This window comes from Lacerta agilis, chromosome Z (assembly GCF_009819535.1).
Source record: "Lacerta agilis isolate rLacAgi1 chromosome Z, rLacAgi1.pri, whole genome shotgun sequence".
NCBI classification, from domain to species: Eukaryota; Metazoa; Chordata; class Lepidosauria; order Squamata; family Lacertidae; genus Lacerta; species Lacerta agilis.
The window spans coordinates 5,907,942-5,922,638 of NC_046331.1; the positions used below are offsets into that span (position 1 = coordinate 5,907,942).

Below are 14,697 nucleotides of genomic sequence, written 5' to 3' on the forward strand. Positions count from 1 at the left end.
TCTGTCCTGGGCCCATTGTTGTTCAACATATTTATAAACGACTTGGATGAAGGAATTGAGGGGATGCTCATCAGTCTCCCTCAGGAAGCTGTGGGCTCTCCTTTCTTGGAAGCTTTTAAGCAGATATTGGATGGCCAACGGTCATGGGTAGTTTAGCTGAGATTCCTTTTTTTTTTATAAGATTTTTTATTATTTTCCAATAGAACAAAGAAAAAACACTACATAAACATAAACACAATAAAAACACAATACATAATAAACATTAACAATATAAAAACAATAACAATAACAACAAACAAAGAAAATCAAATACAAACCTTGACCACCATCTATCTTTGTACTTTTCTTGTTTCTAACTTCTCTACTAGGGGGACTTCCCCTGTTCCCTCCACTGCCTTCAGTATCATATAAACGTTTTAGGTAGCTTTATATCTTTTTCCATTAACATTTACTAATACTCTTTAGATTGCTTAATCCAATATAAATCATATCTTATGCTCACTATCTTAAAATACTCTTTTACAATTAAATCGTTTATCATAAAAATTTCTTCTAAACAATTTTAGCTAACCTTAACCTGCTAAAGCCGATTCTTCTGATTAATTCTGCTCAAATATTCAAATATTCAGTTTTACACATTTAAGCAGATAGTCCTTAAATTTCTTCCAATCCTGCGACACCTTCTCCTCCCTCTGGTCTCGGATTCTAGCGGTCAGTTCGGCGAGTTCCATGTAGTCCATTAACTTCATCTGCCATTCTTCCACTGTTGGGATCTCTTCACCCTTCCAGGTTCTTGCCAATAAAATTCTAGCCGCTGTTGTGGCATACATAAAAAATACTCTATCCTGACTGGGTATCTCTTCATTGGTCATGCTCAGAAGGAATGCCTCTGGTTTCTTACTAAAGGTAATTTTCATTACCTTTTTGAGCTCATTATAGATCTTATCCCAGAAAGCATTTACCCCTGGACATGACCACCACATATGAAAAAAGGTACCTTTCGTAGACTTACATTTCCAACACACATCAGACATTTTAGAATTCATCTTAGCTAAGTTTAGCTGAGATTCCTGTGCTGCAGCAGGTATGACTACAATTCTGTTATTATGTTTCTGTGTTAAGCCTCAGCATGCCATCCAGTTGTGGCCCCAATCATGCAGCAAGGCTTGTTTCATCCAGGGGTGTAGCATGGGCGGGGGCGGGGTGCAGCCAGGGCGATTTCCCCCAGCACATTTTGGGTGGGGCATTTTGGCTGCTCATGCCACCCTCCCTGAGCCAGCCCTGCACAGTTTTGTGTGGGATCTTATCAGCTCCCAGCCTCGCAAAGCAGCTTGGGGAGGGCAGCATGAGAAGGACCGTAGCTTCGCAAAGGTGAGGTTGGGATCGAAGGGTACATGCCCGTTGCATTCTTCTCCTGCACCCTCTCTGAGTTCCAGTTACAGGTGGGTAGCCGTGTTGGTCTGCCATAGTCAAAACAAAATAAAAAATTCTTTCCAGTAGCACCTTAGAGACCAACTAAGTTTGTTCTTGGTATGAGCTTTCGTGTGCATGCACACTTCTTCAGATACACTGAAACGGAAGTCACCAGATCACCCATTCCCGCCACCCTTCTGAGTAATACCCCTCCCCACTCCCTCACTCTATTTAAGGGTCTGGTGACTTCCGTTTCAGTTTATCTGAAGAAGTGTGCATGCACATGAAAGCTCATACCAAGAACAAACTTAGTTGGTCTCTAAGGTGCTACTGGAAAGATTTTTTTAAAAAAATTATTATTATTTGACCCTCTCTGAGTGTTTATGTGGCAGGGTGTGGAGGGTAAATGGAGCCAGCTGCACCAAGCCAGCCCTCAAATACTCCATGGCTGGTTTCATCTCCTACATTGTCAGCTACCTAACCTCCAAAGCTGGCACCCTGCTGGCTCCTGTTTTTTTTTTTTTTTTTTTTTTTTAGGATGCTGGTAATTTGATAAGGAGGATGTTTGATATGCAGTGAATCTGATCCATAGTAGCGGCAGCAGCTGTTTTCCTTTGATATCAAATGGTGCTAACAAGGTACTAAAGGGGGAACTTTGCCTAGTTCCCAGCATCCCTCTGCAGGCTGTTTCCTTGCAGGTGATGGTGTTTCTCTAATGTAGCAGTAAAACCAAAATCACTTAACGGTGTGTTTTTTATTGCACTGGTGATTTTTTTTTTTTGCACCAGTGGAATGTTGTTGCACAAGAAAATGCACAAACCAATAACTTTGTTGTGGAATCTGTGGCACAACAAGTTTCTGCTTGTGCAACTGCCACACTGGATTCCTGTGCTATTGGGTAGACAACGCTGGATCTAGGCCCATGCTTTATTCTTTTTAATTCAAGGCCACTTAACACCCCCTATTCTTATTTATTTTTTCTGCAAGAGGCTACTATAGCTTCCATCCCTAAAGCTTTTCTTGTTGCTGCTTCTGTCCCCCCCCCCCTTTCTTTACTATCAGGTGTTTTTGAAGTAAGTGCCGGGAGCATCTCCACAGCACATTTATTACCATTGCCAACGAAATGGTTTGTAATATTTAGAGGGTGTGATAGAATATTTGAAAAGGCAGCAATTTACACTCCACGAAAACACTCTTTTTCAAGTGTAGTAATGAAGAAAGGAGCTGAGCTTACTAATAATAAAAAAGTGAAACCTTTTAGGCAATTAAGCTCACTTATTTTCCTTTCCATGTTGGGAAAGAGTGTCAGTAATGAGGCATTTCTGATCTTTGAAAGTAGAGCCCGTATCATCAGCCTTTGTTGTTAATGAGCTTTGAAAGTAGTGGAAATAAACAGGCAATGGCTCGGATGTTCGTTTTCTGGAGCAAATGGCCCAATGTATTTCACATCTTGGACTCATTCAATCTTGCTTTCCAAGTCCTACATACCTTCAGTTCATTTACCATGGCAGTGGCATCATTTGGAATACCGGTAACCACCAGATTCCTGGCTATCAGATAGGAAATGCAAAGGAAACATTACAGGACATAATTTTGCACTAGGGTTCCTTTGTTTTTTTGTTTTTTTCCGATCGGCTCAAACCAACTGCCCCTTCACATGTTCTCCCAATCACATGAGAACCATTTTTGCTGCTGACAGAATAAGGCAAACTGCCTACACCAAGTCAGATTATTGGGCCTGCACTGATTGTTGTCTGCACTGACTGACTGCAACCCACCAGGGTTTCACAGGCATTTTAGAATAGCTCTACTTGAGCTTCTTTGGGATCGAACATGGGAATATCTGGATGATCTGACCACACAAGTGGGACCTGGTTGTGTGGGTTTTTCTTACAGAATCAGCACCGTCTGCCCTTCCAGCAGGCTGACAGTTTTGTGGGGAAGACCCATGCAGTCACCACTACCACTACTCTGCCTATGTAACTGGACCGTTTGAATGTTCCCCCAGTCACTTGCAAGCTGCTTGTTCAAGATGGCATGTGTAGCTTTGGCAACTGTAGGATTCTCTTCCCACTTGTGACCTTGAAAAACGTCCTTTGTAATGGCTGCTCTGCTGCAAGAAAAGTGGACAAGTTAGAAATGGCAACCTCTTACTCAGCACATCTGTACTTCTGTGCATTTATAGGATTTTTTTTGCTGACTGTGGGGACAAAAGCATAGCCATACCTCTTTTCTCCATCCTTTTCTCGTTTTTTTTTTTTTTTTTGTACTGATGACAAGGCAATGATGAAAGATCAAGCTTCACCACCACCACTACCCCTGCTCCAATGTCTAAATAAATAAATAAATAAATGCAGGTAAACATTCTGAGCGAGCATTCTGAGCTCTCAAACTAATTTGACGGTTGTTTCACTGTTACGTGGGTACAGTTCAGTTATTTGATTAGGAGGAGGGAATACCTTCAAAGCTCTGAGAACGTGCTTGAGGTGGAATTTATATCTGTGCATTGGAGATTGATTGTGTGCCCTTATGCCTTATCCATTCTCTGTTGCATCATTTGGGACTTTGGGGTTTTGAGAATAGGCAAGTAAGAGGTGACACGGTAGAAGCTTTTTTTGGTTTAATTATGCATTCCATGCAGGAAGTGTATAGAGAAAAGTTACAGGTGGGTAGCTGTGCTGGTCTGCCATAGTTGAAACAAAATAGAAAATTCTTTCCAGTAGCACCTTAGAGACCAACTGAGTTTGTTCTTGGTATGAGCTTTCGTGTGCATGCACACTTCTTCAGATCAAGGTATCCGAAGAAGTGTGCATGCACACGAAAGCTCATACCAAGAACAAACTCAGTTGGTCTCTAAGGTGCTACTGGAAAGAATTTTCTATTTTGTTTCGTGTATAGAGAAAAGTTTCCCTAGCAAAAAAGGGGGAAAGGTTGACAGCTATGCCTTGGAGTGTGAACTGGTCCCTGCCACCAGCTCTCTTTGCTCCCTAAACTCTGTTGCCCCATCAGCGTCTGACATCCCCCCCCCCCAATCTTCTCCCTCTGACCTCTCTTCTGTGTCCCACCACCAATTCACTGGCTCTGAGCCTTCCTTCTCTAGGGTTTTCCTTGGAGGTCCCTCAGCTGGTGCCTACCACCACTCCTCTTAGAGCCAGCCAGTTCCTGACATGCACACACCCTTCTGTATCCTCCACCGAGGAAGTCTAGAGATATTATCAGAGTTCAAGGGCACATTCTGTGCATGGCAGGGCCAGCGAGGGGAAAGTTCCAGGGTCCTAATAGGGAGGCCTGAAGGGCCACATTCAGTTCCCCACCCCTGCTGTAGCATATTCCTCCTGACAACCAAGCTGTAGGTTTGCCCATGGCATCAGTTTCCTCAGTATGTATGGAGAGGTTTGACTCGACTGCTTTTCTTATCTTTCCTAGGGATCAGTGAATGATTTGTCTTACGTGAAGCATTTGTTCAGACTCCTGCCTAGTTTTTCTTCTTCTCAGCTGTGTTATAGTCTGAATAAATAATGCACGCAAAAACTTTGTTCTCCGTGCAACACGCCAGCCAGCCAGGAGAAAGCTCCTGCGGGGATGTATTGACTAAGGACGCATCATCCACGATTATCCAGAAAGAATTATTGGCTGAGGTGGCTATTGATTTTCTAATAATTTCTAGCCCTCCCCCAGACTCATGTCACCAGAGAGGCAGATCACAAATTGAACTGCAGCTGAATTGCTGCAGGATTGATTAAAACTCACAGTAATTATTGCCTCTCTACTGCTCAAGGCAGACTGATCAATGTGAGCTATAACTGATAGGGTTCTTCGGGCAATCTCAGGAAATAGGCATGAGTATCATTTGCTTTGCACCCGCAGAAGAGCAGGTATGTGGGAACAGTCAATGCTGGGCATTAAATGCTCCCTCAGAAAATCTAATTGATGCCAGAGCTAGAATATAATTCAACCAAGGATGCTCCCCCCCCCCACCTCTCTTTTTCTTGGTCCAGATTGTTCAGGATGAAGGCCAAAAAGTCACCCATAAACTTATATTTTACAAACCATGGGGATTTCTGTTGAGTAATTAAAGGTCCATTAAATACAGGACTGCATGTTCTAACTGAGTTGCCAGTGAGTTTGCAGCCCATGCATGGCCACTGAAAAATGAGGGGATAACCAGCTTGTGTCAGGGAACCCTGGTTTGCGCAATACAAAAGGCAGCAGTGTAGGAGGCAGGTGGGGAGGAACAGAAAGAAACAGCGGTGGTCCAGTGGGCACTGGACATGCCAAGTAGCGACAAACACTACACTGCAGCATTTGGTTGCGGGGCCTGCTTGTGAATCGCCTAATGAAGACAAAGGAAACTGTAATGGTTCTGCTTTGGCTTCTCACAAGTAAAGAAACCTCAACTCAGGTCCAGTATATTTACAGGTTTTATTGTGCAGATATGTACAATGCAGAGCTCAGAGTTCGTGACCAGCTTAGTCACTCTCAGATCCCGGAAGTGGCACTTTTCGGGAGCGCCCCCAACATAAGAACTTGGGCACCCCCCACTCTCCGCCTTCCCTCCTTGCGTTTCACACCCCTACATAATTGGGGCGATGGAACTCTCGTTGCTCCCTCCCCGCTTGGTCCGCTGAGTGGTTGTTGGGTCTCCGGAGCATCCCCCAGCCCTCTCCCTGCTGGGTTGCTTTCCTGCCTGTCGCTCCTGCTGGATGCTCCCCTGCTATCCCCGCGGCGCTGGGGCTCTCCTTCCTCTGACAGCCCCTGCACCGCCCAGCTGGGCACTCACTGTTCTCTGACAGAAACAAAGCCAAGATCTAGCTCCTCAGTTTAAGGAGAAGCGTGATCGTAGTAAGTAAGTGGAGGAGTGGGAACAAATAGTGCAACGTGATGCAAGTGAAGGGTCTGTGGTGCTTCCCTGCTTTCTTGGAAGAGCTGCTGATTGGTTGTGTCACAGAGGAAGGGGACGCTTGACAGTCTGTCCCAGTCTCTCCCAGCCTGTTTATAGGATGTCTTCTGCTAACTTGTTCAACCTACTTCACAGGCCCCTGTTGTTTGGCAGAATCCCCAAAGCTTCTTGGCACATGTGGTCCCTAGAGCTGAGATGATTAACAGCTTGCAATTAAAAGGATGAGCATTTAGAAGTACGAAATAGTTTGCAGATATTAAATTAATCATGATGATACAGGTTTATTTAACCAATAAATATATTACTGTGGGCCCTGAATTGCTGCCAGGAGTTTTTCCACCACCCAACTCTTGTGCTCTCTCTCTTTCCCTCTCCCTCCCTCTCCCTCTCTCAGAATTTAGAGGGGAGATGTAGATGTCCAATGAAAGGGTCAGTGGCAGGGGAGTGTAAGACAAACTGATCTGTGCAAACTCATATTTCCATTAATCAAGTCAGAAGAACAGGCCCTGTTTCCTCAGAACTGGACCTCATCCAGTACACTTCATTCATCCAGTACACATACTGTTTGTCCCATCTATCAAGCTTTTCAGGAGTCTCACTGCTCCTCATAACAACCCTGAAAGGCAAGCTAAGGTGGAGCACCTTAGCACTTTCCTGGAAAAAAAGAGCCTGAAACTCAGGATAGTTCTTCCCTGTTGAGGATGAGAGACTGCAAGATGTCCATAACTATTCAGTAAGCTTCATGTCTGAATGTGCACACACACACACACACACACACACACACACTGCAATATGAATACAGACAGACCCAGACACATCATTTTTATTTGTATGTTGCCTTTCCGTAGCCAAAACCATGCTCAAGGTGTCCTACAACTTGAAAAAGTGCATAATACAAATCTTAAAAGTAGTCATAAACAATAAATGAAACATCAAAAAGGTGTAAAACCAAATTGAACAATTTCCACATAAATCATTATAAAATCCAAAACAAAGATTCAAAAAATAATAACCGCAACAAGCTCCCCCAACCCCTCCTAAACAATACCCCAGCCCAAGAGTTTGTTCAACAGCCTCAGCTCTTGCAGCTGGAGTCAGTCAGGGCCCCTCCTTTTTAGGCCAGGTGGAAAATGGCCAGCAAGGCAGGGAGCAGCTCTTCCAGGACTCACAGCTAAGATGCTTTTCAATATGCATGATATTCTCTCTTACACACAGGCACAAACTGGTGGTGTCTCAGCTCACTTGTAGAATGTAACATCATTGATAAGCCTAGTGTAGTTCATGTTTTATTCAATGCATTCAGGAAAAGAAGATTAAGAAATTGTCTGAAGCAGGTGCTTTTGAAAGGCAGGGAAGCAAAGTGCTGGCTTGTGTTGCATTTCTAAATTTTGGTTGCTTTATTAACTGTTCCCAATAATATATGCTCAGACTTGTTCTGTAATTTTTAAATCAATTACTCAGATTGTAAATACTGTCCATTTTCCCTTTTGTGCATAATGTACAAATAAATAAGGGCTAAAAAATCATAATAATACTCATTGATTTAAAACATCTTTACTTGATAAAAATATGTCTTTACACATATACATATACTTTCACCTTTCACATGTCAGACTACAACTCCCATCACCACCCTAGCTGCACTGGCTATGACTGATGGGAGTTGGAGACCAGCAACATTTGGAGAGCCACGTGTTCCCCTCTCTTGGGGAGGTCACATGCCATTCAGTAGGCAACACTAAGGTAGTGAGAGTGGCAAGCCAATATGGTTTAGAGTGTCAGACTAGGACCTGGGAGACCAGGGTTCAAATCCGTGTTTGGTCATGAAGCTCACTGGGTAGCCTTGGGCCAGTCACAGCCTCTCAGCCTAGCCTGCCTCACAAGGTTGTGGTGACGATAAGTTGAGGAGTGGGAAAGCCACATATACCACCCTGAGCAGCGAAAAAGGTGGGATGTAAATGCACTAGTATTTCCCAGTAGTAATGTACGGAAGTGAGAGCTGGACCATAAAGAAGGCTGATCGCCGAAGAATTGATGCTTTTGAATTATGGTGCTGGAGGGGAGACTTGAGAGTCCCATGGACTGCAAGAAGATCAAACCTATCCATTCTTAAAGAAATCAGTCCTGAGTGCTCACTGGAAGAACAGATCCTGAAGTTGAGGCTCCAGTACTTTGACCACCTCATGAGAAGGGAAGACTCCCTGGAAAAGACCCTGATGTTGGGAAAGATGGAGGGCACAAGGAGAAGGGGATGACAGAGGATGAGATGGTTGGACAGTGTTCTCGAAGCTACTAACGTGAGTTTGGCCAAACTGCGAGAGGCAGTGAAGGATAGGCGTGCCTGGCGTGCTCTGGTCCATGGGGTCACGAAGAGTCGGACACGACTGAACGACTGAACAACAACAAAATGCACTAAATAAATGTTAATTATTTTTTTAGCAAGAAGGGTACATGCCTGGGAGCTTGGAGCGTTCCTGTCAGGCAGGGGAAGCAAGTGAGGGGCAGATGGACCAATGGGCTGGAGATCCTTAGGTTTGGGGCTCCTAAAACATGGTGGCCAGTCCTTTAGCAGCAGCACCCATGGGCATCCAAATAAGAAGCTATCCAGGCAACAGACTAGAGATGGGATTTTCTGCGTGTGTGTGTCGTCCCCCCCCAATGTTAGTGGTGGGGAACCTTTTTCAGCCTGAGGGGCTACATTCCCTTCTGGGCATCCTGCCGTAGGCCACAGGCCAGTGGCAGGTGAAGCCAGAGGCAAAAATGAGTGGAGCAACAAACATAATTTTAACATTTGTATAATAGGACAGTTTCTACATGCAGTTGCACACCTCTCTCTGACCTGCATCCAGGCACTCAAGCAGTATTATCAGAGTTCAGGGACACATTCCAGCCAGGCAAAAACACTTGGGGCACCATGCAGAATCAATGCAGGGTGTTGCTTGTAGGGAGAGGGGGTGTGGCCTGAGGAGAGTTCTGAGGGCCAGGTGGAAAGGCCTGGAGGGCTGCATTTGGCCCCTGGGCTCAAGGTTCCCTTTAGGGCAGGGGTAGCCAGTTCCCAAGAGACTGTGATCTACTCACAGAGTTAAAAACTGGCAGTGATCTACCCCCTTTTTGGGGTTCAGGACAAAGTTGTTGAGCTTTTTTTAGGGGTGCCAAACTTGTTGAGCTTCTTTGGGGAGGAGCCGGTGATCTACCAGTGATCTGCCACAGATATCCAGTGATATACCGGTAGATCACGATCTACCTATTGGACATGCCTGATATAGGGGGTTGTGGTCACAAAGGAGTATTTTTAATAACATAGGAAACTCTTGTAAAACTGAGTCAAACATTTGGTCCATCTAGCTCAGTAACATGTACACGGACTGGCAGAGGCTCAGGGTTTCAGGCAGGGAGTCTTCCCCAGCTCTGCCTGAAGATGCCAGGGATTAAACCTGCAAGATGGATGCTCTGTCACTGAACTGCAGCCCTTCCCAATTTGTTTTCCTTTATTTTCTTCCTTGAAAAAAGAAACACAGAAAATGTAGCAGTTTTATGACTTTTCTTTCATATGATAGGCAGTTTATAGCCCACCATCATGCATCTCTGGATTGGCTGTTGTTTAGCTCATCTTCAGGCATTCTGTAATTCATCTTTAATTTGGAACTGCTGTTAGGCTACTTTTATTATCTTTCTCTTGCTCTCCAGATAACTGGTCAGCTTTCTGCTTTTAACTTATTAGTATTTCTCTCTCTTTCAGTTGAAAGAAAATTCAGGTGGAATAGGAGTGTTGCTTAATAAGGTTGTCTATGGATTGATGTTGCTAGATAGTTGACTGCTTTAATTATTTGGGACAGGCAGAGCTTGCTGCAAAACAGAAATTTAAAATGTGGGTCACATTTTCAGCACGATGATAGTAGTTTAGAACCTCTAATAATAGACGAGAAACCAGGTACCCAGCTGAATTAATGTGTGTGTGTGTGTGTGTGTGTGTGTGCGCGCACGCACACACACACACACAAAACACACTTGCCTACTCCTTGCTATTTTCAACAGAAATACTCTAGAGCAGGAATGGGGGGGGTGGCCCTCCAGATCCTGTTGCAAGAGATGGAAGAATGCCTCTCTCTGCCTGAGAGAGGAGGGTGCCTCATAGACTGGATCTAGACACATCAAAGAAGCGTTCAGTTAAACCAGGCATGGCCAAACTTGGCCCTCCAGCTGTTTTGGGACTACAACTCCCATCATCCCTAGCTAACAGGACCCAGTGGTCAGGGGTGATGAGAATTATAGCCCCCAAACAGCTGGAGGGCCACGTTTGTCCATGCCTGAGTTAAACATATTGTAAATTTAAATAGGGAAATCCAGTAGGGAAAACAGGACTCCATGGCTCCATCTGCTGGCACAGTGTTATATTGCATATACAACACATATAAATAGCTTTTTCTTTACCAATCTAGCTGAGCCTTTAGATTAAGGATGGGGAACATGTGGTCCTCCAGATGCTGTTGCATTCCAACTCAAATCGACCCCAGTCAGCCTGGCCAATAGTCGGGTGGTGATGGGAGTTGGGAATTGAGCAACATTTGGAGGACCACAGGTTCTCAATCCCCATCCTAAAGGATACTAACCCAGGTATAGCCCATTTCTATTGTTCTCAGCGTTTCTCCATCATCCATGACAGCAGTCACTGCTGAGTTGCATCTTCTCCTTCAGTATTACTTTCACAATGATCCCCAACAGGTACAAAATAAATCTGGAAGAGAAGAGGTGTTCAAACTCATTTCTGTTACTTAGAATCTATTCCAGACAACCCATTTATTGAGCATTCACCCTGATTTGTTTGCAGGGAGGTTAGATAGTGCTGGCTTTTTAGTGACCATTTAACCTGATTTCTTTCTGAGGTGGTTGAACAATGCTGCATGAAGATAGTGTTATCTCACACTTTCCAGTGCATTATCTCATCACTGTCCTTGCTGCAAAAATGTTAGCTCTTTTGGGGGAAGTGAGCTATTACAAGGTGTAAAACCTGAATTTGCTGGCATGTGATTGAATTCCGCTGTGGAATAATGGCAATCTGTAAGCATTACGTTAGAACTCATATTGGGTTCTAATGCACAGGTGAGTTACCCATTGACAACACTTTTTCATCTTAACCTCTTCCCTTCAGAGTACATCTCCTTGTACTAGCAGCCCTCTTGCACAAGTGAATTGTTGTTCTTCTAGTTTGTGCAGGCTTTTAAAGCATGAGTGCTATTGATGGACGATGCTTCACACAGACCTAAGCACCAGCTGTAAAGTATTGCTGTTCCTGGAAGTGATAGCATCATTTGGCAACCTAACTTCCCTTGCCTTCTGAAGGCGTAATACAAACGCCTTGTGTTATACACCTTTCCTACAATAGTAGGCATCTCAGTGGTATAAAGGTGTCCAACTTGGAGAGAGTAATGCTCCCCTCTTCCTTAACTGTATCCTTCCCTTCTCAATGCAGTGCCCTGAGGATTTGAGGCCTATGAAGGATGGCACTGGTTGCTACGACTACTCCAAGGGAATTGACTGCTCAGATGGCTTCAATGGTGGCTGTGAGCAGCTGTGTCTTCAGCAGACCCTCCCTCTCCCATCAGAACCCATGTCCAGCACCATCCACATGTTCTGCGGGTGAGTCTCCATGGGCGAGAGGTGTTGGTGGGTACAAATTCAACTGACTGCAGCCTCAAAGCCTTCTGTATGCTTGCTTTTTGAATATTCCTGACTGGCTAAGCAATTGTGATATGGAAGCTCAATGCAACTCAAAACACTGTGCATTCAGCAGACAAAGTAAGATAGTTGGTAGATGGACACCTAATGGGAAAGTGCACCACTTCTGGAAGCTGCTACTGCTGCTGCTGTCTGGCGAACGTTGGATATGTCACTTTAAAGGGAGGTCTGGAAGTGACTGTTAACATGGCTGCTATCACCACCCACAAATTCTCAGTGTCGTGCTGCTGCCTTGTTCCATCTGGAGCCTGTCACTTTTGAACACCCCAGCCCTTTTATGCATTGTTGCTGTGAAGTCATGTTGGCGGAAGAGGGGTCAGCACAGCTGTCAGAGCTGGTTTGTGTTTAAAGATGTAGCTTGTCCCCTAGCTTTGCTGTGGGCTTTGGACTTAGACACCTTGCCTTGCCTCTGAGATAAAGGATGCAAGGAGCATCCAGAGGAGGGAGCTTCTCTCAGCTTTGGATTGGTGAATTTCAGCTGGCTACATTCTCCAGAGCAGAGGGACGTGGGGTGATCACTGCATCCCTCTTTCCCTCCAATGCCAAATTCCCCACAGATTTTGTTTCTTTGGCTTGTGGCAGCAGCTGTTGTTGCCTCAATACAAATTTGACCTTCAAAGGAATGTTAGGTGTGGATTTGTGCTGTGGAGAAGCACATTCCGAAATGTAACTCCAAGGAACATCTGTCAATTCCTGACACATCCAGGTGCTCAGGCAGCCGAGATTTTGCTGTGTCCCAGCCCTTCATGGCTCCCTGGGGCTTTGAGTTCATCAACTAGCTTTTTCGTGCATGTGTCTATTGCTTTCTTTCTCGGCACAGAAAAGTAAAGAGGAAAGTGCATCCTATGGGAAGGCTGATAGCTCCAGTGAAGCAGCCAGCCCATCAAAGTTTTGTTTTCAAATCCAGCAATGAAAAGACTGTAGACTCTTCTGATTCCTTGTGGATTGGCACGGGAGCAGAAGAATCGGCACACTTTCAATATTCCACCGCTCTAGAACTTGTGCCCCCTTATGGAAAGAAGAATGCAGTTTGAATCGATTAACTACTCGAACAGCTGACTAATATTTCTTCAACTGAGAGATAGTAGCTCTAATAATTTAGAAGTGGGGTTAGAGAAGAGAATGCCAAAATATGAGAAATGTTTGATTCAAGGGATGAGGCAGATTGGGCTAAGCCTTTCCTCCCTGCGATCGCTTTGGTGAGGGTTCTTCTATAACAAGTGTGGCAAACTATTTGCCCTTCATTGGGTTGTCTTCATTGGGTTGTCTGAGGTGGTAAGGGACCCACAGATCATTTCTGACAGCATTTGAGCTACTGCAAAATCAAAGGGAATTTATTTTGCCCTTTGTAGAGCTTGCATTTCCAAGTTTCATTCTGTTCTTACTCTGCACATCACTCTGATGGCTTTAAATTCTGATGCCACCTGTCAGCTTAGCAGTGGGTTGGACTAAATGACCCTTGGGGTTATCCCTTCCAACTCTAGATTTCTACGAGATGATGATGACAATGATGGAAGAAGGCAAAAACAATGAATAGTTGTCAAAGTGTTTTGTAGGTCTCTATGTTCAATTGCAGAGGGACGCAGGTGGTGCTGTGGTCTAAAGAGCCAGTGTGGTGTAGTGTTTAAGAGTGGTAGACTTGTAATCTGGTGAATTGGGTTCGTGTCTCCGCTCCTCCACATGCAGCTGCTGGGTGACCTTGGGCTAGTCACACTTCTTTGAAGTCTCTCAGCCCCATTCACCTCACAGAGTGTTTGTTGTGGGGGAGGAAGGGAAAGGAGACTGTTAGCCGCTTTGAGACTCCTTCGGGTAGTGATAAAGCGGGATATCAAATCCAAACTCCTCCTCCTCCTCCTCCTCCTCCTCCTCCTCCTCCTCCTCCTCCTCCTCCTCCTCCTCCTCCTCTTCTTCTTCTTCTTCTTCTTCTTCTTCTTCTTCTTCTTCTTCTTCTTCTTCTTTAGATATTGCTGGGCTACAACTCCCATCACCCCTGATCATTGCCATGCTGGCTGGGGTTGATGGGAGTTGGAGTCCAATAATACCTGGAGGCTGACTGGTTGCTTACTGTTTTTCTGTTAAGGAACACATTGTGAAATAAGCACATAACACCAAAGGGTTTAGTTAGGCTCCAGAACAGGGTTTTCCAAATGCAATTCTTACCACCTCACAAGAAGCACCCCACAAAGAGCATTGGAGGTGCTAGTTTTCTCCCATGGCGCTGAACCGAGACTAGACAGCTCATTTGCATGAAGACCTGCTCTGTGAGCAACCCCCACCCCACCACATGGTGGTATATGAAGGAGAGGCGTACTCTTAGCAATCCCAGCAGCAGTTTCTGCAACCTGACATTTCTTCAGCAGTGCAGCACTGAGGATACCCAACCCAGAGGAATTGTTTCTTCTGCAAAAGGACTTTTGAAATTATTCTTAGGAACACATGAGGGAAGCCTTAAATCACAGCTGGGAATTCCCGTGACTTTTGTCCAAGAAACATTTATAGGCACATATCTAATATCAATTTTGTTTATTTCCCCAAAAACATTTTAATGTAAAAATCTGTGCAGATTGTCGTTTTCTTCGTAGTAGGAATATTTAACATCAGTGTTAACCCATTAAACACTGTTCAAAGTACTTCAGATGCATTGTCTA

At 44.6% G+C, this 14,697-nt stretch overlaps 1 protein-coding gene across 1 annotated transcript in view; it reads left to right on the plus strand.

The window, feature by feature from the left end:
• The window catches only part of ASTN2 (astrotactin 2), a 627,871-nt gene that overhangs the window by 404,450 nt on the left and 208,724 nt on the right, over positions 1-14,697 (plus strand). Inside the window, 1 exon segment of the mRNA XM_033137815.1 lies at positions 11,784-11,950. Coding sequence (XP_032993706.1) covers positions 11,784-11,950 — 167 coding nt within the window.